Source organism: Heteronotia binoei, chromosome 5 (assembly GCF_032191835.1).
Source record: "Heteronotia binoei isolate CCM8104 ecotype False Entrance Well chromosome 5, APGP_CSIRO_Hbin_v1, whole genome shotgun sequence".
Taxonomy (NCBI): Eukaryota; Metazoa; Chordata; class Lepidosauria; order Squamata; family Gekkonidae; genus Heteronotia; species Heteronotia binoei.
The window spans coordinates 57,231,807-57,256,682 of record NC_083227.1 but is presented as its reverse complement, the minus strand read 5'-3'; the positions used below and the strand labels follow the sequence as shown (position 1 = coordinate 57,256,682).

The 24,876-nt window shown below is 43.9% G+C and overlaps 1 protein-coding gene across 7 annotated transcripts in view; it reads left to right on the top strand.

Annotated features, from left to right (window-relative positions):
• The window catches only part of FRMD4B (FERM domain containing 4B), a 209,569-nt gene that overhangs the window by 133,599 nt on the left and 51,094 nt on the right, over positions 1–24,876 (top strand). For all 7 annotated transcript variants that reach the window (XM_060239520.1, XM_060239521.1, XM_060239522.1 and 4 more), the window contains 4 exons: positions 1,106–1,189; positions 3,305–3,370; positions 12,155–12,212; positions 13,605–13,691. In XM_060239520.1, coding sequence (XP_060095503.1) covers positions 1,106–1,189; positions 3,305–3,370; positions 12,155–12,212; positions 13,605–13,691 — 295 coding nt within the window. The remainder of the gene's footprint in view (positions 1–1,105; positions 1,190–3,304; positions 3,371–12,154; positions 12,213–13,604; positions 13,692–24,876) is intronic.

The following is a 24,876-nucleotide window of genomic DNA, read 5'->3' as shown; positions in this document are numbered from 1 at the left end:
AGGTTCTGTTTTAACCCTTAAGCCTTTCAGCATTTAGATTGTTCAGATCCTTGGGGTTGCATGTCATCAGTACGCACTGCCATTATCTCAGCCTTCACATGGATCTGTCTTGGCTCTGAACCAGTGTTTTGAGGCCATGATCAGGAGGCTAAAGCAGAACAAGCTACATTTGAATCCTGACAAGACTGAAGTTAATGTTGTGTGGGATATATGCCCATTTGGGAAATCTTGCAAGAAGATGTAATTTTTCTGTTCAATGAGCTGCTTTGGGTCCCTGCTGGGGGAGAAAGTAGCATATAAATATCTAAATAAGTAAATAAAAAGAGTTCTGCAGTTTAGGTTTTTTTAAGAATTGGGCACGTTGTGTAAGAAATCACATGAGCCTGCTACATTGGGAAGCAAAGACATATGCTAATAAATTAGTTGTCTCAAAGCATTCTTGATACAGAAAAGTCATGCTAGTGCTTGATCTGATCTCTACTAAAGCATGCAGAAATTCTGCAGAAACTGATTGGCCTAATTAAGCCTATCAACAGAAAGCATTACCCACTTTTCTGCCAACATTCACATGTATCTTTTTAAGTAATTAAGTGAATTTCAGCCCAGTTCCTAGAACTACTTACACTGTCAAGAGGAAGCATTTTCTCATCCCTTTCAGCTACTTTTTTTTTTTCTGTCCCAGAACTAGAAAAGCCAGGGAGCCCTGATTTTATTTTTATCTAAAAGCTGAATTGTTCCAACTGGAAACCTTACCATCCACTTTTAGTGCTAGTGTGGGCTTTCCTTTATACCAGAATATAGCATTAAGATTTTTTCCCCCCCGATGATCATGATTTAGCAGCCAGTGAAAATGACCTCTTCTTTCTACCAGCAACCAGGCTTCCTGAATAAAACAGTGTTTGTGATGAAAACAATGGTATGAATGATTTTTTTTTTGTTCAGCACTATCATGCAGGGCCTATAGGGTTACATTGCTATGACAACTGGAAGGCCATGTGAATGGATGTGCTTTTGAGTTGCCAAAACTCAACACCACTTTCTAAAACTGATGCATATCTTCAGGATTCCAATATATAGTAATTTTTAATCCCCCCTTTTTATACAGTGATGAAAATACAAGAAAAGATCTAAAAACCTTGCCTGTCTTTCCTACTAAGACACTTCAAGAACACCCATCTCTCAGCTATTGGTAAGAACTTTTTATTGATCTGGTAAATTTGTCTTCTGCCCTTTCTCAAAACAACTTGGCCCAGCATGGTTGGGTTTGTTTGTTTTTTCGGGGGGTCTATGTTATTTGCACAACAACCCTGCAAGGTCACTCAAAGAGCCATCAACTTGTCCAGCTATGTGTTGGGAAGATATTAAACCTAGTTTGTTTTGATCCAAATCTAACCCTCAATCTGCTACATCACGCCGATTCCAACAACCACTTAAACATACACATGTAAATCTTTTTTATGACAGTTGAACTTTGTGTCCTAGTACTAATTGTTTTAAAACTGTTGGGCAAATAGTAGAGATATATTTAATCCCAGACTCTGGAAGTAAACACTACCAAAGTTGAAGAACTTTTAAGTAAACCTAAATCCAGATCCTGGACTTCATGATGAGTTTACATATTTAAGAAAACCGTAGCTCTGTGAGTGAACCGTTTATAGAGACATCACAATTTAATTCAAAAACTACTCCGAAGTACATGGCTTGTGTAAAACTGCTGAAAAATCCAGATATAGTGTGTGTAAATTACAGAACTGTTCCCCACTCTGCTTGAAGCAACATTCATCTTTCAGCAGAAATAAAACATACTTCAACATCTGTGATAACTGTAAAATATATGAAAAGTTTTGTATCATATTGGAAAGTTACATTTTTCTTTATAAACTGAATCCTCACAATGAATTGTCTTCCTTTACTTCTTTTAATAGTAAAGAACAATTCATAGACCAAGTACACTATCTAAATCCTTAATCCTGCATTGTGAAGTTAATGGGATTTAAATAAGTGTGTCTTATGTGCTGAATTAGTACCCCACTTATTAAATGAGGTTTACAAAAACACACACAACTAATTTCTCTGGATTTTTTGCATACTACCAATGTGCACTCTCCTAATGTTGGTTATGGCAATAAATGTGTGTTGGATCATCTTCATACAACCAGTCCCATGTGGATCTCGCCACAGTGGTTTGAGAAAAATAACTTGTGTGGCTCCATTATTATTTGGCCTTATGTCTAAATCGATAAAAGGAAAGTTTGCCATTTCTTTCCACATACATTTTTATTTGGTTTCATTTATAGGGTAATTTTCTCCCTGGAATCCAAGAGCTGAAGTTGCATGTGCCATTTGTGGTAGAGGAAAAGAAAGAATACATTAGTCTGCTACATAGCAGAATCTTCCATAGTTCTTTCCAAAGCAGTCTGTGTTGTATCTTTTTGTCATATAATGTGGTCAGCAATTTCTAATGCATATGGGTATGGCTGCCCCCCCTAATTCTATTCAGTTTTACTGCTAAGTCTATACATGCAGATGCCATCCAATTATACAAAGGGGGTGGGTATACATTGCCTAATATATCTGTTGGCAAAGCTTTTGGCAAAGTTCAACTACACCGTGCTGACACGGTTTGCCATTTTAACACCAGTAATGAGATAATCTAAATGATACATAAGAGGATTAATTATCTAACAAAGGTAAGAATTGCTTCACTACTTCCAAACGCAATCCAGAACATGAAGTTTGACCTTAAAAACCCTATGCAATTTGGAATTACAATATTCCATGTGAACCTGCATGATCTTCAAGAGAATCTCCCCTTCTTTGGGAGCCCAGTGTCTTGTGATAGTGCTGCAGATGTGAAATACCATCTCCAGAGAGGTTTACCTGGCACCTGGTTGAAATATATATTTTTACTGCTGTATTTGCCTGGATTCTTAATGAATGCTAGGTTTTTAATGATCTTACTTTTTATGATTTGTGACATCCGTTGGTTTTACTGACTGGTTTTTTTGTTCTTGTTTTGTTATGTAAAAATGAAGGGGCTGACCATTTTGTAAGCAACCTGGAATATGAGTAATTTCAGTCCAGTCAGTAATTGGGATATAGGCCTCAATTCTCTCTGTCAAGGAGAAGACACATAGTTCAATAGCTCCATGTCTCTCAGATTCTGAATTTATAAGTACTCTTTGCAGAACAGTGAAGTATCTTTGGTTCATATTGATTGGCTTTCCAAACACCACTACACATTTCTCAGCATAACCCCATTTTTCCCCTGTGTTTTAATGGGCTGTTCTTCTTGTTTCCACAGTGAGGACAGAGTCATTGAACATTATGGAAAAATTAAGGGGCTGACCAGAGGACAAGCCATTGTTCAGTAAGTAATGCCTTGGCTATTTTGGGAAGTGGTGGAATGGGAGGAGGGCCTTCACTAACAATCCATTCATTTGGCACTTGGTTAGTCACATGATGTATTTTTAAAAAATTATATCCTGTAACCTTTCTGCACCATGGTTCAGACAAGGACATGTGCAGCGGCATAGACAAAACTTCTTTCTTTTTTAGTTTTTAAACAACCCTTCCTTTAAGAGATTGTCTTCCAGCTTTCACTGGAAAAAACTCTGTAATTTTTTCTTTCCAATCATAGCCAATGGGAGTGCCCAATTAAGGATAACTTGTATAATTGTACTGTTTGTAGTATTATAGATTTTGTTTTACAAATTATTAGGTTAGCGACCTGTGTCTCAGTCTTCATTCAGCTCTACCCAATGGAACACAGTTTACTAGTTTCACTTGGAAATAATAGAATGCAGGGAGTTTGCAGAGGCCTGCACTCTCTGCTTCAGTGGTCTACATGCTCGCATCCTTCTTGAGGAAGGGTCAGTGGCCGAGCATGTGTTTGGCACACAGAAGGTTCCAGGTTATGTGCTTAAGATCTCCTTTTTAAAAGATTCTGTTAGTAGTGGCATGAAAGACCTTTAGCTATCGCACTGGAGTGCCATTGCCAGTATACAATATACAGTACAATACAATATACAATACTGAACTTGACAGGCCAATGGTCTGATTCTGTATAAGGCAGCTTCATGTGTTCATATGTATATTCCCATGCACAACTTCAGATCCAATCCACAATAGAGGTGGAAGAGACTGGATGAGAAGAGAAAGGTCCTGCTTCCCAAGTATCTTGCAAAGGTCCACAAGGAGCCAGTATGATGAGCCATATTAAAATGGTGGACTGAGACCAAGGAGACCTCAGTTCAAATCCTCATTCGGCCACAAAGCTCTCTGGAGAACCTTAGGTCAGACACACACTCTCACTCTTACCTGCCTCACAGAGTTCTTGTGTATGGTTCAGTGGTAAGGCTTATGTCTTGCATGTTCCCAGGTTCAAGTCCCAGCATCTCCAGCTAAAATGATCAGGTAGCAGGTGATGCAAAAGATCTCCACTTGAGATTCTGGATAACCACTTGGAAGTGGAGCAGACAATACTGACCTCTGTATAAGGCAGCTTCATGAGTTGAAAGCAAAGTGAAGGAGGAGAGCTCCTTAGAGGAATAGGATAAAAACCTGATGGGTATATAGGAATCTGGATTGACCCCTTTGGCATTCAGCAACTCAATAGGTTACTCCTGCCACATTTTTATCCTGCCCTTCCTCCAAGAAACTCACAGAGCAGCATGTGTGGTTCTTCCCTCCGCCATTTTATCCTCACAACAATCTTATAAGGGGGGAAGTAGGCTAGACTGTGAAGATACTACTGCCTCAAGATCACCCTGTGAGTTTCATGGCATACTGGGAATTGGAAACTAGGCATCCCCAGTCATTGTCTAGCATTGTCTTAACTACTGGAACTGTATGCCAGCTCCTTCAATTCTCTACTTCCAGTAACACTTGTATAGTCTTACACTCTACACCAGGAGTCCCCAACATGGTGTCCATAGGGATCAGGATCAATACTCCCTCTAAGCTGTGGAGTCTTGTGAGCAAAAATTCTACTTTGTGAGCCACTGGCATTAAAGTTGTGAGCTACTGCATAAATTCATTTGCTCTGGGGCCATTTTTTCTGAGCTAAGATAAAAACATGTGAGCTGGAGGTTAAAAAATGATGAGCTAGCTCACACTAACTCAGCTTAGAGGGAACACTGGTCAGGATGCTTGCCAGCACTTTTTCTGATGCCCTCCGCATTTTAGAAAGTAGGTGGGGCTTCTGCTTAGAACTTTTGGTGACCCATTGGAGATCTGATTGGCTATACGTATTAACAGAACATAGTTTGGGTGGCAGATGCCACCATACTGTTGGATCTTCTTCGTGGTCTCTGTGCATTCACACATATGGGTATTCCTCCGGAATGGCCCTGACCTCGGAGAGTTCAAAGCAATCTTGATCGTAGATCTGGCGCGCCTCCCCCTCGTCCCGGGGCGGAGCCACCGTTTGCGCATGCGCGGACGAGGAGGGAGGCGTCTAGCCACTCAGTTTCTTCCTTACCGCTGACCCGATCGCACCTACCTCGTTGATCTCCAACTTCCTCATTGCAATCTACCAGCGAACCTACTTCTTTCTTCAAATCTTCCACTTCAGTCTTTCATCTTCACCGGGTATCGTATAAAAAAAAAAAAAAACCTTCCTCACTATCTTTCGGACTTTCTCCCTCACCCCCCCTCCCCCCCTCCCCGCGAGCGGATGGAAGGAAGGGACAAGGTCACTTTCAAACGCTGCACGCGCTGCTCTGCCAAGATCCCATCGTCTGACGGGCACTCCCTCTGCCTTTTCTGCCTTGGGGAGACCCACCACACGGATTCCTGCGTCCACTGTAGCCAGTTCGGCAAACAGGCCCGCAAGAATCGCGCCGCGAGACTTCGGAGCCATCTAATGGAAGCCTCCCTCCGACCGCATGGCGCGCAACACCAGCATCCGCCATCTTCCCCACTCCACGTGGGAACGGCGCAGCCGGCAGCTTCCGTGGCTCAAGGTCCCTGCAAGCCTAAGTCCGGTAAACACACCACAAAGTCGGACGGCACCAAAAAGCGTCACCGCTCCGAGTCCGCCCACGTGGATACGACGAGCACCGCCAGCATAAAGAAAACCAAGTCTGCACATCGACCCTCCGACCAATCTGGGCAACTCACAAGCTCGAACCCGACCACGAGCTCGACCGCAGTAAGATCGACATCGAACCCGACCACGAGCTCCGCCTCGGCTCCCAAGACACCAACAGTGAAGTTGACACCGACACCGAACATCACACCATTGGAGATTGTACGCATCTCCTCCAAGTCGCCGTCACTCACGAACTCCCCACCCGACCAAATACTCGAGGCCCACTCCCCTGCAAGGAGCCACCAACCACTCGACCCCAGCGCCTTCATAGACCTCTCTAAGCCGCTGGAAGCCCAATCCCTGACCAGGGAACCTTCGACTCCGAGAGTCCTTTTACCCCGGCAACCCACACCAAGAGCTCACAGCCGCCAACGCTCACGCAGTCGCCGACGCTCCCGCAGCCACCGTAGGCAACGTTCCCACAGCCGCCGTAGGGACAGCCGTCAACGTTCCCGCAGCCGACGCAGTCACCGTTCTCACAGCCGCCGCAGGGAGAGATACTCCTACTACTCCCCGTCGAGGTCTAGATCTCACTCTCCCCGGACCCGACGAGGGCACCGACGATCCCTCTCTCACGACCGCTACCGCTCGGATTCGAGAGGACGCCACTACCACAGCTACCACGACTCCCCTCGATACCGAGACCGCGCGGATAGACGCGATCGAACCCGACACTACGAAGCGTCCCCGCGCGCACACCACCTCGACTACGACAGGCTCGTTCAGCTCCATGACGAACGCAGTCGCCCCGACCTCGAACCGAAACTGCCTTCACCACCGGGCTCCATACACACTGCGCCCAACAAACAGCTGCCACCTGTAGAAACCCAACCAGACCTGCAGCACGGAACCGACGACGACTCCGAAGCCGAACTCTCCGAATCCGACCGCTCCTCGGGGTCGGACCTACAATCTCCGGCTTCCGACATAGCTAAGCCAGTGGACCTGTCTCCATCAGAGGGTCCGAAATCCTACCTTGACTTAGTCTCCAATATGGCGAACTCGCTGAATCTGAAGCTTAACACAGACGCACCCAGGGTCTCTGATGTCGTCTTTGACCTCGTACATGCAGACCTCCCATCAAGCTCCTCTCTTCCTATGCTTCCCGTCCTCCTAGAAACACTCAAGGAAGCCTGGGACAAGCCGGCATCGGTACCTCCAACCTCCAAAAGAGTCGAAGCCCTTTACAAGATCCACGCACCCGACGCAAAGTTCTTGTTCACCCACCCGGCTCCCAACTCCATAATAGTTCACTCCTCCTCGAAATCGAAACAGACGAGACACCCAGTACCCCCGGAAAGAGAGGGCAAGAAGCTCGATACTATAGGGCGAAAGATATATTCGCTCACTACAGCTGCAACAAAGATACAAAACTACACGGCATGCTTTTCAGCATATGCATACAATCTAACCACCTATCTCAACACCCTGATACCCTCCTTACCCGAGGAATCACGAAAACCAGCCACTAACGCCCTCCAGGAATTAGCAAGACTGAGCAAGCAGCAGATTAACACAGCTCGCCATGCTGCACAGTGCTCCTCCAAAGCCTTGGCCTCAGCTATAGCCTTACGCAGACATGCGTGGCTTAGGTCCTCGTCACTCCAACCGGATATTAAATATAAGATTGAGGACCTACCCTTCGACGGCCTTGGCCTGTTTAACGCGGCCACAGACGACATCCTCACATCAGTCGATGACGGCAGGAAACGGGCGAAACGCTTGGGGGTCTCCCAACACCAACCCCAGTTCAACAGGCAGAGGAACTGGAAGTCCACCTACCATAAGGGTACCAAGTCTCCCAGACAGCAAACCTCATGGAGACGAAAAACCCCCCAGCCCAAACTGTCATCCCAATACAGACCACGCACTCAAACTTCCAAAAAGACCGCAGCTACCTCAAAACCGTCTCTTTGACCACCCTGCCACGAGACGTCCAGTTCCCCTCCTTCAGCCAAATCCCCACTCATACACCCGTCTACAACAGTTTTACCCCGCCTGGAGAGACATAACATCGGACGCTTGGGTCCTCGCCATCATACAGAGAGGATACCTAATAGAATTCACATCCACCCCGAAACATCACAGATTTCTTACCACCCCATCGTCCGCACCTCTACAGACAGAAATCGCGTCCCTGCTAGACAAGAACGCGATAGAACCAGTCCCACCCCGATACCATCGCACCGGGTTTTATTCCCGCTACTTCCTGGTGCCGAAAAGAGATGGAGGTCTCCGCCCGATCCTCGACCTTCGCAAACTAAACCTCCACATCACCTACAAGAAATTCCGTATGATCACACTCCAGGCAATCCTTCCACTTATTCCAGAACGCTCCTGGATGGCATCCATAGATCTACAGGATGCCTACTTCCACATCACAATCAACCACCATCACAGAAGATTTCTCAGATTCGCCGTCGGGGAGCAACACTTCCAGTTCCGTTCTCTCCCATTCGGCCTATCGACGGCCCCGAGAGTCTTCACCAAATGCATGGCAGTAGTTGCCGCATCACTACGCCAACGAAGCATATCAATATACCCATATATAGACGACTGGCTGATCGTCGCCCATTCAAGGGAACAACTCCAACTGGACGTCTCCACTACCCTCTCCCTCTTGGCCACTCTCGGCCTCCAGGTCAACTTATCAAAATCCAAACTAACCCCTACTCAGAGAATTCAGTTCATAGGAGCAGACATCTCCACAGTCTCCCAGACAGCTTCTCTACCGCACGACAGAGTACTCAGCATACAGTCTCTGGCCAACACCATCATTGCCCGGCGCTCCCAGACAGCTCTCACGTTTCAGAGGATGCTAGGCCTAATGGCAGCAACCACCGCAGTCCTATGCTTCGCGAAACTTCACATGCGACCCCTGCAGATGTGGTTCGTCAGGACCTTTCATCCTCACACACAGCACCAGTCCACACTCTTGACCCTCCCATCGCACATCGTAACATCCCTCAGATGGTGGACGATGGAACATCATCTCCGCACGGGCATGCCGTTCAAACAAGCCCCTCCCTCAGTGATCGTCACCACGGACGCCTCCAGGTGGGGATGGGGAGCCCACTTAGGAACCCTCACAGTCCAAGGCCAATGGTCGGACTACGAGCGGTCCCTCCACATCAACTGCCTAGAGCTCCTGGCAGTACACAAAGCGCTGAGATCCTTTCTCCCATCGCTACGGAATCAGCACGTCCAGGTCACCTCCGACAACATCGCCACGGTCTTCTACATCAACAGGCAGGGAGGCACCGCCTCCATCAGACTCTGCAAGAGGGCCTTGGCATTGTGGCATTGGAGCATCACCCAGGGCATCTTCCTCACGGCCGTTCACCTACCAGGGAACGAGAATACCCAGGCAGATGCCCTGAGCCGCCACTCGACCAACAACCACGAGTGGTCTATCAGCACTCAATACATCCGACAAGTCTTCAGAACCTTCGGAACCCCGAGCATAGATGTATTTGCTTCACCATCAAATGCCCAGTGCACCCACTTCTACATGAGAGGTCCACCATCCCAGCTCTCCAGAGGGGATGCATTCCTCCAAACCTGGAAGGGAAAACTACATTACCTGTTTCCCCCCATCCCACTCATCACAAGGGTCCTGCAGAAAATCCAAACAGACCGCACGAACTGCATCCTCATAACCCCATGGTGGCCACGCCAACCCTGGTTCACCACCCTCCTGTCCCTGTCCAACAGGACATTCCTAATCCTCCCACAAGCACAGGACCTTCTCTCCCAACAGGACGGAAAGGTCCTACACCACAACCCGGCATCCCTCAAATTGACGGCCTGGAGAATCAGTTTTTAGAATTTCCCCCGGACGTCCGCCAAGTCCTAGTGAACTCTAGAAAACCATCCACTAGGAAAGCCTATCTACTAAAATGGAAGCGCTTCACTCACTACGCCTCTCAACACAACTTTGACCCTAACTGCGCTACCATCTCTCAGGTACTAACCTACACCTTAGCACTTTCAAGGACAGGCCTCTCATACTCATCCCTGAAAGTACACCTCGCAGCTATCTCTGCCTTCCACCCCCACATCGGGGGAACAACTGTCTTCTCTCATCATGCCACGAAGGCATTCCTCAAGGGCATCATTCGTCTACACCCTCCAGTCAGACAACTCCTCCCAACCTGGAGCCTCTCTCTAGTGCTCAGCCAGCTCATGAAACCACCCTTTGAGCCCATGGCATCTATTCCACTGCACCTGCTATCGTGGAAAACAGCACTACTCACGGCTCTCACCACAGGCAAGAGGGCTAGCGACATCTGTGCCCTGAGGGCGGACCCACCTTACACAATCTTTCACAGTAACAGGGTGGTCCTTCGCCCCGACCCGACCTTCCTACCAAAGGTCGTTTCTCCATTCCACCTAGGGAAACAGTCAATCATACCAGCCTTTTTCCAGCACCCCTCGGACGCAGGCCAGAGGGCTCTCCACAACTTGGACGCGCGCAGAGCACTAGCTTTCTACATAGACAGAACTCGAGAATTCCGTAAGGATCCGAGGCTCTTTGTTACCTACGCCACCCATAATAAGGGCAGCAAAATATCTACTCAGAGGCTCTCTAAGTGGCTCGTTGCCACCATAGAACTCTGCTACCAACTGGCGAAACAACCAGTCCCGCAACACATACGAGCTCATTCTACCAGAGCCGTCGCCACCTCGTCAGCCTTCACGAAGGGCGTCCCTATAGAGGACATCTGCGATGCCGCGGTCTGGTCCTCCACGTCTACCTTCGCCTCGCACTACGCTCTTGACGTTCGTGCCCGGCGTGATGCCTCCTTCGGACAGGCTGTACTTCGCTCCATCTTCGACTGACCACCGTAAGTACCACTCTCATTACATTCTGGTCTAACCTTGCATACTTTTTACAGATCCAGCACCCGCCTCCGAAGGGATAGCTCGCTAATCACCCATATGTGTGAATGCACAGAGACCACGAAGAAGATGGACAGGTTTCTTACCTGTAACTGGTGATCTTCGAGTGGTCATCTGTGCAATCACACAGACCCACCCAGCCTTCCCCGCTGCTGGACACTTACCTAGCACGTCTTCCACCTGTCCGGTGGCGGGAAGAAACTGAGTGGCTAGACGCCTCCCTCCTCGTCCGCGCATGCGCAAACGGTGGCTCCGCCCCGGGACGAGGGGGAGGCGCGCCAGATCTACGATCAAGATTGCTTTGAACTCTCCGAGGTCAGGGCCATTCCGGAGGAATACCCATATGTGTGATTGCACAGATGACCACTCGAAGATCACCAGTTACAGGTAAGAAACCTGTCCTTTTATTCTCTCCCTCCTCCTTCCCAGTGTATTTTTAATTACTCCTCTTTGACTCCTGTGGCAGCCATTTTGTGGTTGCACCCACCACCTTGAGCCAGAATTCCAAAGGTTGAAAGGGTTGAGGACCCCTGCTTTGTGGGCTTCAATAGGTTTGTCAGTTGAAAATGAATGTCACACAGACTGGACCATAACCAGAAACTAACCCAACAGCAGAGTGGCTGACAGTAACTATATCATTTCCTGGTTACATCTCTTGGAAGTTGTATACTTTACTACTCGGATCTCTGTCAGATAGCTGAGAAGTAGCTCAGCTACATTCACAGTGCAGGGATATTCAAGAAAGATAGCACACCTTAGAATTCTGTGTGAGAAAGTATTCAGAGCTCTGGTACAGAGATCTTAGCCACTACAATTGGAGCCATGTTTCTAATGTCGTAGAGGCATGCAAAAGACAGTGAGCACCTGGCAAATTCCTTTGGATGCCTGACAGCTTGAAAATATGGTAGTTGTTCCATTTTACTGTGCTCTCTTGAGATTTTGGCTTAGCAGTTAGCTGTTTTGCTTGAGCTGTTTTGTAAACAGAATTCAAGCATAGGCATTGATGAATCTGTCCTAAAGCTACCTCCTCCCTACTTCTGTATAAAAAAACCTTGCAGTGTTTCACTCATGGAGGATTTAACTCATGGAAATCTAAGTGCAGGTTAACAGAAGACTGTGCCAAATAATTGACCTGTTTACTTATTAATCTGTTTCTAGGTACATGAAAGTAGTTGAAGCTCTGCCTACTTATGGTGTCCATTATTACGGAGTAAAGGTTAGTAATTGCTAGAAGACAGAGTGTTTTGTTTATTGCATGACATTGGAGTCGTCTGAGAGCTTTAAAAAGCATAATGGAAAAACTACAGCAAAGAAAAAACCTCAGCATCAAGCAGTGAAGGGGAGGGACTGTGGCTCAGAAGGAGAGCACCTGTCTTCCATATACAAGGTCCCCGGTTCAAACCTTGGCATTGCCAGCAAAAAAGGAGGTAGCGAAGAAGACCTGTGCTCATCTGAGATCCCAGAGAGCCAGTCTAAGCAGACAACAGCAAAAAATGAAACAAAATCACAGTGGAACCCTAAGAATTATTTTCCTAGGAGGAAGCCCCCTGGATTAGACCTACTCAGGATTGTTCTCAGAACCTGACTCAGTATAAGGATAGTTGGATTGAGATTAGAATTTTCTTATGGTAGATGGAAGAAAATAGATAATTCAATCAGAACATTTAAAAAAAAATTAGGTTAACTAAATGAAATAAGTTAAGCAGTCAGTTCCTCTCAAGGTTTGGGGCCTTGAAAAGCTAAAATTGAAAAGTTTAAAAAAAAAAAGATTTGGGGCCTCAGTTCAGAGCAGGGAAGGGTATTAAGCCTTCCTTTCTTTGGGGCTACTTGTTTGCCTTACTTGTGCTGCAGAATTATGTTGGTCTCACCGCTAGCATGAATGCACCAAGTGCCCTCACACAAATCACTTGCTCTCTGTCACACCCTTCTACCTCCAGTCTGCAATAGAGCACCAATCTGCATGAACCAAGTTGCTGTAAGAATTGCGGAGATAATGTATATGAAGTATTTTGAGTATACTAAAGGGCTGCATGAATGCAAAGTATTATTATTGTGAATATTTTCCTGCCCGATGAAGAGGAACTTTGTGAAACTTGGAAGCTTGCATAGATGAAGGAAAGTGGCACAGGAAAAGAAAAAAAAAACCTATCCTTTTACCTTCATCTTACTTTCATTCTGTGTCTTTTGCACACAGACTTGTAAAAGGATTTATGTAGGGGAGTATACCTAAACCACTCTTTTCTTTCTGTAGTGACTTAGTGCAACTGTACTTTGGACAAAGCTGTTTTAGTATCAGGATTTGGGGGGGGGGGGTTGCCCAGAGACATTTATGCCTTACCTGCAGCCGCCATTTCAAAGAATGCAAGCCTCTCCTCCCTGCTGCTTTTACCCTGTTTGCACAGCATCTTCCAGCTGGGAAAGGAATGGCAGACCACTTTAAACAATAATCCTTGCTCAGTTGGCTGCAGGTGTGCTAATAGAGAGCGCCCTCTGACAGCCTAACCTGCAGATACTTGTTAAGAGCAAAGTAGTTAAATCTTATATCAACTGTGTGGTTTTTATTTCCCCCCTCTCCCATTTTAATTACTCATATTCTTTCTCACTTCAGGATAAACAAGGAATCCCATGGTGGCTTGGAATTAGTTATAAAGGAATTGGCCAGTACGATTTGCAAGATAAGGTCAAGCCCAGGAAAGTAAGTGAATGTGTTTTGAATGCACAGATGTAGAGACAGGATAATAAAACAGATTGCCAGCAGTTGCTTCTCTTGTCCATTGAAATAATTGGATCCAGTGAAATAACTTCAGTATGAAATATATCTTTGGGGTAAAAGAAAGTTCTTCCTTTTTCAAATACTAGCAAATTTCTGGGAAACTCCGTTCAAATGTACATGGTGAGAAACATAAATGGAAAGGTTTGGTTTCCGAGGGTGGTGTTTCCTTATTGGTGTGATTAAATGAGAGATACGGAACAGGAAGGGACATATTGTGCCCATTCGTCGATGGTAAAATGGGAAATGGCTATCTTCCTCCCAAGATAATCTCTGAGCATAAAGCTATTCAGCATATTCTTTGTTTACTGCTGGGTGTGTGTGCTGTGGTTCTTAGCTGTTAGGGCATCAGCTACATATACCCTTTGAAAAACACTCCAAAAGCATTTTTACAAAGCCCTGTAGTACTGCTTGTAAAAGCTTGTTGTGTTCATACTAGTTGGACAGATAAACCAGCCGTTTGACTGTGTTTTCAAAATGCTTATGTGGAATCTAGAAGCGTTCTTACTTGTGCCAGACTAGACTGAATGAGACCCAAATAGGCCAAAGTAGGGATGGGCACAAACCGAACCATGATTCAGGCACAGATCAGGCCAGTGCATGGTTCAGTTCCAAACCATGCGTCCCACAAACTGTCCCCGAACTTCCTGAATCTCCCATGAAGGTTCAGAAGGTTCAGGGACAGTTCCTACCCACTTGTCTTCCCCAGGCACCAAGCAGCAGCAGGACACCTGAGGAAGCCAAGGAGAGGCAGTAAAAATCCATTAAACTGCTTTTTGTAGTTTGACAAGGGTTTCACACACACAAATTAATGCACTTTCAATCCACTTTGCAACTGGATTTTACTGTGTGAAACAACAAAATCCACTTGCAAATGGTTGCTGAAATGGATTGAAACTGCATTATTTAGCATGTGTGAAAGTGCCCAAGAATCACTTGCCAGGGATGCTAGTTTAAGAAATCTGGGGTCTTAGAGGCTGGCTAATGAAGTGTGGTTGCTGGGAAAGGCTCAACACAAAATTTCATCTTTCTGTGTTTACGGAAAAGCTAAAGGTTTGGACATGGACTGAGAAGTCAAAATGGACCTGGAACAAGCCAGGCTGAGTGGTGCCTGCAGTGCTAAGCTTGGCTCAGTTTGCTCCCGGGTACCACCAGCCCTCCAAAGCAGTAATTCACCAGGAAATTTCCGTGTAAACTAAATGGCCTGTTTGCTTCTAGACTGTGGAGAAGTTGCCGGGAGCCCTAACGAGGGACCTGGGAAAGACATTCTCTCCTGAAGAATGAACCAGGACAACTAACCATTTGAGGGTTTCAGTAAAAATCCATAAGCTTGGCTGGTAGTTGATCTCTGCCTCTAAACTCATAAATTTGAACTGTTATCGTCTTCCTACTGACTGTGCCTGGAATAATTTCTGAAATAAAATTGTAGAGTTTCAAGCCTCTTTGCAAAACAATATTTTTAACCCCTGTCAAGTTAGGAAATAAATTGTGTATTTAAGTTGTACTAACCTCTTAAGTCTAGTTATAGGGCAGACAAGATATTTTGCAAGAAGATAACCAAGATAGTTTAGGAAGTTATAAGAACTCTAACTCCAGTATACATTTGGTAGCCTGCAGAATCATTAAATAAACTTTTGAAGGATTCTTCGTGTATACCAGTACACCCATCCTTAGAAGCCACTCAGTTTAGTCAGGCAGAAAAGGGAACAGTGATAACAGCAAATGAACTCCCTATCATGCAACACATATTTGAAAATCCCCATCCTTCTGAGAGCACCTGTGTTTAACAGCCCAGTGCAAAGTTCCTAATTAGGACTTCTTGGAATACTTCAGGGTTGCCACCTGGAGACTTGTGTGTACCTATAAGTTACCTAAGGTAGCCATAGCTTCTTTCACCTGTTCCTGTCCTCCCTGTCCCTGGTCTGTTAAAACAAATGGCCCTCCAGGTGTGCTGTGCGAGAGAAGAAGAGTAAGCAGAAGTTATGGATGCTCTGTCTGGAAATATACAGCTCTCTGGGTTGCAATCTAGAAGCCATATATGAAATTAGTATATATTGACTTGCTATCATTGTTCTTAGATGGAACACAGGAATTCATCACTAGTTCCTTTTTTTTAACCTCTTTTTTATAGCTTTAGTCAGTGATATTTGTTGTTAAAAAAAAAAGTGCTGATACTCCTATATGAGGTTCCAGCGATTCTACCAATTTTGCTACCAATTCCCCCCCCCCCCCGCAGAGAGCCAACCCACCACTGTTCTGGTACTCAGTACTGGTGAGTAGTACCTCCCCCAAGGGGGAAAAACTTGCTTTACTACAGTATGTAGGCCAAGGGTTACCACTTTCTTCCTGAAGTGTTAAAGAACTGTATGATGTGCAGAACTTCAGCCAATACACAATTTTTTGGCACAGAGCAGTAGAGTTCTGGCATTCAGTTTGTTTCTGTGCAGCTTATACCATTCATGTTGTGAAAAATGGGCCAATCATTATTGTTTGCTGTTCTAGTCCTTGATTTGCATAGGATTGCTGCCTTTTCTCTGGCAGAATCTGTGTCCCTTTAGCACCTTTGTGACAGGCAGAAACTGAACAGGTGAATCTGATGAAGAGAGCTGTGTTTCTCGAAAGCTTATACTACAATAAAATTTGTTAGTCTTAAAGGTGCTACTGGACTCTTTGCTATTTTGCAGCAACAGACTAACATGGCTAATTTATCTGGATCTATGAACAGGTAGTTTTTCTTTGCTGCTGGGGATGTACCCTATTTGCACTGGCCTTGTTTCTATGTTGTTAACAACCATAGTCTGACATACATAAATTTAGTAGTTCTCTCTGCACAAAGAGAAGTGGTAAGCTAAATTTCAGTGTCTTGGGTTAGGGCTGGAGGCCCCAAAGTATTCAGTGACAATTTAGAGATGTGCATTAAAAAAAAGCCCTGCATGCAAGTCAGCATGCAAGTAGTTCTTCCCATATGTCACTGAGATGCAATCCAGTCAGTTCAATGCGTCCCTGCGATGTGGCATGAGAATATATAGAAGCTGATATTTTTGGCCCATGCACTACTTCTTGGAGCAAAATAACTCTTGTTAGCATGCCCAAGCAGAAGGTTTTGCATTACCCCACTGCTTTCCTTGGCCACCTCTAAGAGGCCCCTTTCCTTGCCCTGTGTACATGATTGTGCACAGGAACTTCATTGCTGAACAAATTGTAAACATCTGGAATGAGCTCTGAAGTTCCTTGGAAGAACTCATCTACCTTGGGAAAGGTTTAGGGAGGAAACTTAAGCAAGTGTAGAGATTATGCTTCAGGGGAAACACACCTTGTTTCTTCCCAGCCACACCTTTTCTGCTTTAGTTGCATATTTGAGCCAAAAGCTGGTTATTCTGCTATTCTTCCTGCCCCCCAGAGCATTTAGGGGTCAACAACATTCTATGCACAGTTTTTGCCAGCTGCATGGTTTGCACCTATTTCTATTCTGGTTTTGTTTCTGTTTTCTCCCAAACTGACTAATTGTGTGTAACTTCCCAAAAATTGCAGTAAAGGTGAGAGAACAGAATTGCTTTGCAGTATTATTAAGGAATTGGTCAGGGAATACCTGGCTGTCTTAAATAAGCTCAGGTCTTCTGGGATAAGTGAACTGCATCCTAAAGGAATTTTATAATGTACATTCAGAAATTATATCTATCACCTTTGAGAAACCATGGCAGTGGCATAGCATGGGTTGCCAGCACTCGGAGCAAGGCAAGTATTGCACCCCCTAACCTGTGGACAGTTAGCACTCTCTGAGTCGCTTCCACAGTCCAGTATTGAACCCCTTTCCTGGGGTAAGTGATTTAGCCAGAAAGGGACACTCATGTCTTCTATTTGACATCCTGATAGGCCACTTCTATGTAAGCTGCACAGAAATGTACTCCAGTGTGGGGCACTTCCCATTTACTTCCTACAGCTGCTTTCTTCACTTGACCAAGTCAGTCCCTAGATAACAGGGCTTGAGATGCCCATCAGGAGCTGGTGGAGGTGGGCAGGAGGACAGGACATTTTTCTGCAAACCTATTGTTTTTATTGTATTTTATTGTTTTATTATATGTTGTACTCCGCCCTGAGCCCTACAGGGAATGGGCAGAATAGAAATTTACTTAAATAAATAAATAAATATTGCCGAGTCCATACATCCATTCTCAACATTGTGTCACATTGTAATATTACTAAGAAACAGTACTTGATGTGTAGCAGGTTTTACCCAAGCTGCCTGATGCCGTTGAATACATCTTTGTCTGTCTGTATATCATCTATCACAAGGGCTTTTTTTGTGCAGGAACACACAGGAACGTTGTTATTTATTTACTTACTTACTTACTTTCCATTTATATCCCGCCCTTTCCAAAACGGACTCAGGGCAGCTGACAGTTCCGGCTGGCTTGGTGTTGGGGGTGTGGCCTAATATGCAAATCAATTCCTGCTAGGCTTTTTCTACAAAAAAGCCTTGTGTGAAACAGTGGTGATGTCAGGGCTTTTGGCCTAATATGCAAACGAGTTCTTGCTGGGCTTTTCTTACAAAAAAAGCCCTGTCTATCACAATGTCATACCCTCATTTATTGTTAGTTTGTGGCCTGTGCCTTTTTAGTGGTTTCTAAAATAAGGGGTTTTTTACAGCATCTTATACCCATACCTCACCATGTCCTGTCCATCTCTCATGACGTTGCCAAGCACATAGGTCTTTCTCCCTGTTACTTATAACAAGCAGTTTGTTGCAAATGGCAAGCAGAGAACCACCCTCTGTGTAAAGAAACCAGTTGCATTCCCACCTCTTTCATGTTGCTCAGTGACTCCTTGCTTAGAAAAGTCACTGTTTCCTAAAGGTGGGTAGTATCAGTATACATATGATGCAAAGGTTAGAATGCTTAACTAGGACTGGGGAGATTAATGTTCCAGTGCCTGCTCCCATGTAGCGAGTGTGTCAGCTGACCTTTGGGCAGTCACTTTCTCTTTCAGTCACAAGGTTGTTATGAGGATCAAACAGGAAAGGAGAATCATATGTATTGTGCTGAGTTCCTTGGACAGAAGGCAGAAAATTATATATAGCCATCTGCTGTGACTTGTTGTCATTTTTTTTACATTGTGTGTGTGTGTGTGTATAACTACCATGGGAGCACTGCTTGTATAAATGTTGCTTGTCATTTCTTTTCACTTCATCATAGTTTGACAGAACACAAGTGGCCCATTGACCCTTCCAGGAACCAATTCTCCTGTGAGTCACTCAAAGGCTGTGAATGATGCTTGAGGTAACTAACAGTGTAACGCTATGCAGAGTTACTTGAGTCTGATTTCACTCAGTTTGCACTGGAGTAATTCTGCACACGACTGCACTGTGTCTAGGGATGCAGGATATTTACCAGGGAGTAAGCCTGATTAACATGATAGGACTTACTTCTAACTAGCCATGCATAGGAGTTATTTGGAGAAAAATACTATTGAACCAAAAGGAATTTTCTTCCACATAAATATGCTTACCATTGCATTGTACAACTTCAGTAACAGCACATTATGTTCCCCTCTTGAGAATGAGCAGACTCATATTTAAATTTCAACACTCTATGTACTGTACAATCCCCATCTGTGTCCCATAAGTTAAATGACTTGTCTCTGTTGAATTTCATATTGTTAATTTAGGCTAGCTTTCCTGTCTCTCAATGAATTTTATTTCTGCTTTCCAAAGCATTAGCTATTGTGCCCAGTTTGGTATCATCTAAAAGTATGAGAAGGATTTTCTGTATCCTTTCATCCGAGTCATTGGTATAATGTTCAAGAGTGCTAGATCCAGGACACAGCACCATGGCGCCCCAGGGGAACCCTTTCTCCAACAAACTCATGAAATGTCATGTAAAAGCACTCAGATTACAGTTCTCCAACTACTTGTGAATCCACCTAATGGTACTATTATTGTCTGCCCACACTGAGTCAGTTTGCTAACCAAATGGAGGAACTTTCCATATGCTTTTCTGCTATTGGGACTGCAAGGCTGGAAGTTTTCTTCCTGATAGCTTTCCATGTTGTAGAGTAACATTCTGGAATGTTCCCTATATTATAATTGAGCAAGTAGTTTTCTTCCTGATAACTTTCCATGTGGTAGAGTAACATTCTGGAATGTTCCCTGTCTTATAATTGGGCTGCGAGAGTCTATTCTTGATCTATTCTTGATTTGGTTGGCCTCCCCTGTCGACAGTGTCATCTGTGCTATAAAATGGAATAATATCTGCCATCTCTATGGGATAACATCTTGTCATGACGTGAGACAGCCAGGCTGGGCAATATTGTGATGATATGGAAATTTTTCTGACTGCTATTGAGTTTTTCATTTATAAAACGTTTTTATTGTATTTTATTGTTTTATTATATCTTGTACTCCACCCTGAGCCCTACAGGGAATGGGAAGAATAGAAATATACTAAATTAATAAAAAAAGAATGCCATAAGGCAGGGGTGTCAAACTCATTGGTTATGAGGGCTGGATTTGACATAAATGAGACCTTGTCGGGCCGGGCCATGTGTATCATAAAATGTAATGCCAGGTATCAGATATATAAACTTTATAAAGGGCACAGACACACAATTAAATATTTTAACTTAAAATAAAACATGCTTAAAATATTAGCATGCTTGCAATATTTTGTTTTACAGTTTGATAAATGTCACCTCTTGCTATGAATTATTGCATCAAAAACTGCAGACACTGCAGTCTTGAATATGTTCTGTTCAGGTGTACACATCTGTAAGTTGCAAACCTACTTTTGATTCATTGACATTCATTACAGATATCTCATGGTCAATGCTTTGAAGTTAAGACCCAGAGGAACATGAAGCAGCTGCGCACTGAGCTTTTGGACAGAAGTTGCTTTATGCACTAGTCCAGAACATGTAAAGGCACCATGGCACAGACTGAAGGCTATGTGCTTGTCTACAAAACTATAATTTTCCCCAGAAAAATGACTACAACTAAAAAAAAAAATACAACTTCCCCCAAAAAAACAATTACAAGAACAGAGAGACAGCCATGTACAGTGGTCAGTGTCAGCCTACTATCTGGGAAGTCTAAATTCAAGACCCCCAATCAAAGGAAAATGTGAAAGAAAAATTAAGGAAAATTTGCTGGGTAAATCTGGAGTGGAACACACTCTCAGCCTAATTTTGATATTTCTTTTCTAACTAGTTCACATGCTTTGCTATTGAGAAAGACTGGAGGGCATGAGTACAGTGAAAAAGAGGAGGGGGACCCAGTTACACCCATAACAAACCCAACAAAACTCTCTTTCTCTCTCTCTCTGTAGCAAGGCGAAAAGCTCATACCTTCACTAAAACGTTGCTAGTCTTAAAAGCACTCTTTGTAGCTCTCCTGATGGTGGGGATTAGCAAAGGAAGCTCTGGCTCTTTCTTTCCTTCCCTGGGGCACGAGGAGGGGGAGGAGCCTCAGCCATTCATTAGAAGGAAGAGAGGCTTGTCTCAGTAGCTCTGCAGGGTGATTAATTGAGCCTGGCAAACTTAATCACCCAGCAGAGCTATAGTGCCAAGCTCCCTCATTGGCTGAGACTGCTCCTCCCTCCTCCTCCCTTTGGGAAAAGGGAGGGAGGAGAGGGAAAGGCTGCTTTGCTACTCTGGTCTGTCCAGGGAGAAACACAAAATGGCGACTGAAAAAAGCAGGCAAGGGAAAATGAAGCAGATGACAGCCAGCTGCTGGAGGGCCTGATTGGAGCCCTCTGCGGGCCTGATCCAACCCGCAGGCCGTATGTTTGACACCTTGCCATAAGGTCCAGTTGCTATAAGCCACCAGCAGCTAGAAGGAAAGAGTGAGAATAGATGCCTAATATCTGGGATGTTCCTCCCCCTTTTTTATCTCTATAAACTGGAAATTGATGGTATTTTGTGAACCCATATTTAAAGTGGAGTGAAAAATCCCAATAGTACTGTGTATCTCGTCAACATTTAATTTTAAGAAATTGATTGTTGTTTACTATAAGCCACTCTAAGAGTTAGAAGAGGGTCAGGTATAAATTTATCAGCAAATAAATAAATGTGAAGGAAGAGTTCTGAAGTGTTGCTGAAAAGCTGTATTGTGTGCCTCTTTGAACATTTTCATTGGTTCTTTTCACAAAACACTATTTTCAATAGTACCTTGGCTTTTCCCACAATGCACCCATGACCATCCTTGACCATAGGTTAACTTGTAAATATAGAGGCGGTTGGGCAAAAGCTGACCCGATGTCTCTACCATCTGGCCAGAACCCCTGCATCTAATCCCAGATAGTGTGAACTGAATTGACGTTAAAAAGGTAAAGGTAGTCCCCTGTGCAAGTACCAGTCGGTTTTGACTCTGGGGTGACATCGCATCACAACATTTTCACGGCAGACTTTTTACAGGGTGGTTTGCCATTGCCTTCCCCAGTCATCTACACTTTCTCCCCAACAAGCTGGGTACTCATTTTACCAACCTAGGAAAGATGGAAGGCTGAGGCAACCTCGAGCCGGCATGCCTGCTCTCCATAGCACAAAATTTACTGGGCTTCTACAGCTTATCCTTCAGACTGGAATTATCTTCATGAGAGGCCCAGTGCTATGACAAATGTTTATGATGGGGATTAGAAGTCATGTGGTAGAAGAACTTGGCACATGGCAAAAGGACAGAGGAAACACCTCCATTTTATAGAACCAAATATGTATATTTATATGGACTAGATTAGCTAATAAATCAAACTTTAAAAAGGAGTTAATTTGCTCCTTCATCTTAATGTAAATATTTCTCAGTGATTGTGTATGGGGCAACTGTGTTTGTATATATAATACAAACAGCACATGGTAAACATTTTTTAAAAAAAAAAAAACCTCCTCCGTTGCAGTCGAATTTCAGTAAAGATGGGGATGTTATCTCCTGATTTGCTTCTGCCTTCTAATGGCCAAGAAGGAGGAAGATTCTTTTTTTTCAAGCACTTTCTATCCATTTATTACTTTTAGCTCAGCTTTCCTTCAGCAATCTGAGGTTCTCTTCTCCCCCTGTTTTATCCACACCATGGTCCTGTAAAGTAAGCTGTAAGATGGTGACTGGTCTAAGTCACCTCCCCACAGCCTTAATATCTATTTCGACCTTAGACAGAAACATAAGGCACTTAATAACATCTAATGACACTACAGCAAACAGCGCCAACCAAGAATTAACAACGTCATCTGGCAACTAAAATTGTATATGTTAAGATGTTTTAATGATTTTATTGTAATATTTACTTTGTGTGTTTTAACTGTTGTTAGTCACCCTGAGCCCGATAGGGGAAGGCGAGGTATAAATATAATAAAATAAAAATAAATAAATAGGAATTTGAATGCAGGACTTTGCAGTCCTCACCTAACATACTAACCGCTACCCAATACTGGCTCTTACACATACAACTAGCACTCATGCGATCAGTGTTCCCTCTTAACTGAATAAGTGTAAGCTAGCTCATCGTTTTTTAGCTTCCAGCGCACACATTCTTAGCTCAGGAAAAATGGCCCCAGAGCAAAATAATTTATGCAGTAGATCACAACTTTAATACTTGTAACCCACAAAGTAGAATTTTTGCTCACAAGACTTCACAGCTTAGAGGGAGTATTGCATGTGATACCACACTTTCCTTCTGGCCAGTGGATATAGCGCTTTCTAGATGTTATGTGCTTGCTTACCTGGTTCCAAGCAATTGCACATATCTGCCATGTGTGCTACCTGCAATTCTTTCAGTATGCATGGTTTCCATGTTGCTTAAATAAGAACAATGTGCATATTTTGCATGCACATACAGCTATGGTAAATGCAAACCAGAGCCCTAAAATAGTCAGTGATGGGTTTGCACACACCAAAGCAGTTCTTGCATTCAGAGGGCATGTAGTGGGAAGCTACATGTGCAGTTGCCGGCCTCCCATTACACATGGAATAATAATAATAATAATAGCTGTCAGGTCACAACTGTCATGGTGTTTTCAAAGCAAGAGGTGGTGTGCCATTACCTGACTCTGCAGCAACTCTGGCCTTCCTTGGTGGTCTCCCACCCAAATACTATTCATGGCCAACTCTTTGTTTCTTTACTCTGACGAGCTCAGGCTAGTCGGAGCTATTTATGCTGTTAATGTCTAAAAAGAGCTTATATTATTGTATAATATATAAAATCCTTTACATGCGGGTTTAATTTTTCTGCTGTTATTTAAACAAATGAAAAGCTTTGTAAAAGTATGTGTATGCTTACATAAATTTACTTGTACCATATTTATAAATGTATGCATGCAGAATGTGTGTGTGTAAGTACACGGAGGTCCCTCTAATTTGATTTCGGAGGCTTGTTGTTACGACTGTTCGTACCAGCAAAAACCAGAAACCATTTTATCTAAAAAGCAGTGATTAAGGAAGCTCCTTGCCCTAATCCCTCCTTACACAGGGGAAGCTCTCCTTTTATATTCTTCCCTCATACAAGATAAAAATAAGTTTGCATCTGGCAGAGGAGCAATTCAGTGTTCAGCTTTCCAAAGACATAAGTATTTTAAGTGAGTGCTGGTTTATTCAACGTTCAATTGAATTTAAGAAGAGAGTTTTTCTATATTGAAAAACATTCATTTCAGAATCCATGTTTTTACAGTGTATGCACTCACTCAATGGTTTTCTGCTTTCCAGCATCAGGTGTTTCTTACAAAACATAATTCTTAGTATAGTTTACAGATTAATCGTGATAATGAATGGATTATATCTTGTGAGATGCAGCACTTTAATACAATGAAACTGTCTTCTTACATTTACAAGGAAGTGCTGACTCTATACTGTTTCCATTGATGTATTCAAGTCTGGATAGCTTCTGTAATTTTTTTTTTTTAAATACACATACCTCTAACCAAGATTTAGGTGTGTTACCTTGTTCACTGGCAGTCTTCCAGCTGGGTAACTAACCGCATTCTCCTTTTCTCTTGGCTTTTAGTCAATTCCACATTCTTTGAAGCTGTTGTCAGAGATGACTGCAAGCATCCTTTAGTTTAACGCACCATCTGAGAATAATCTTCTCCTAGGCAAAGAAAAACAAAATAACCTTACCTTTGAAAAAGGGGGCAAATC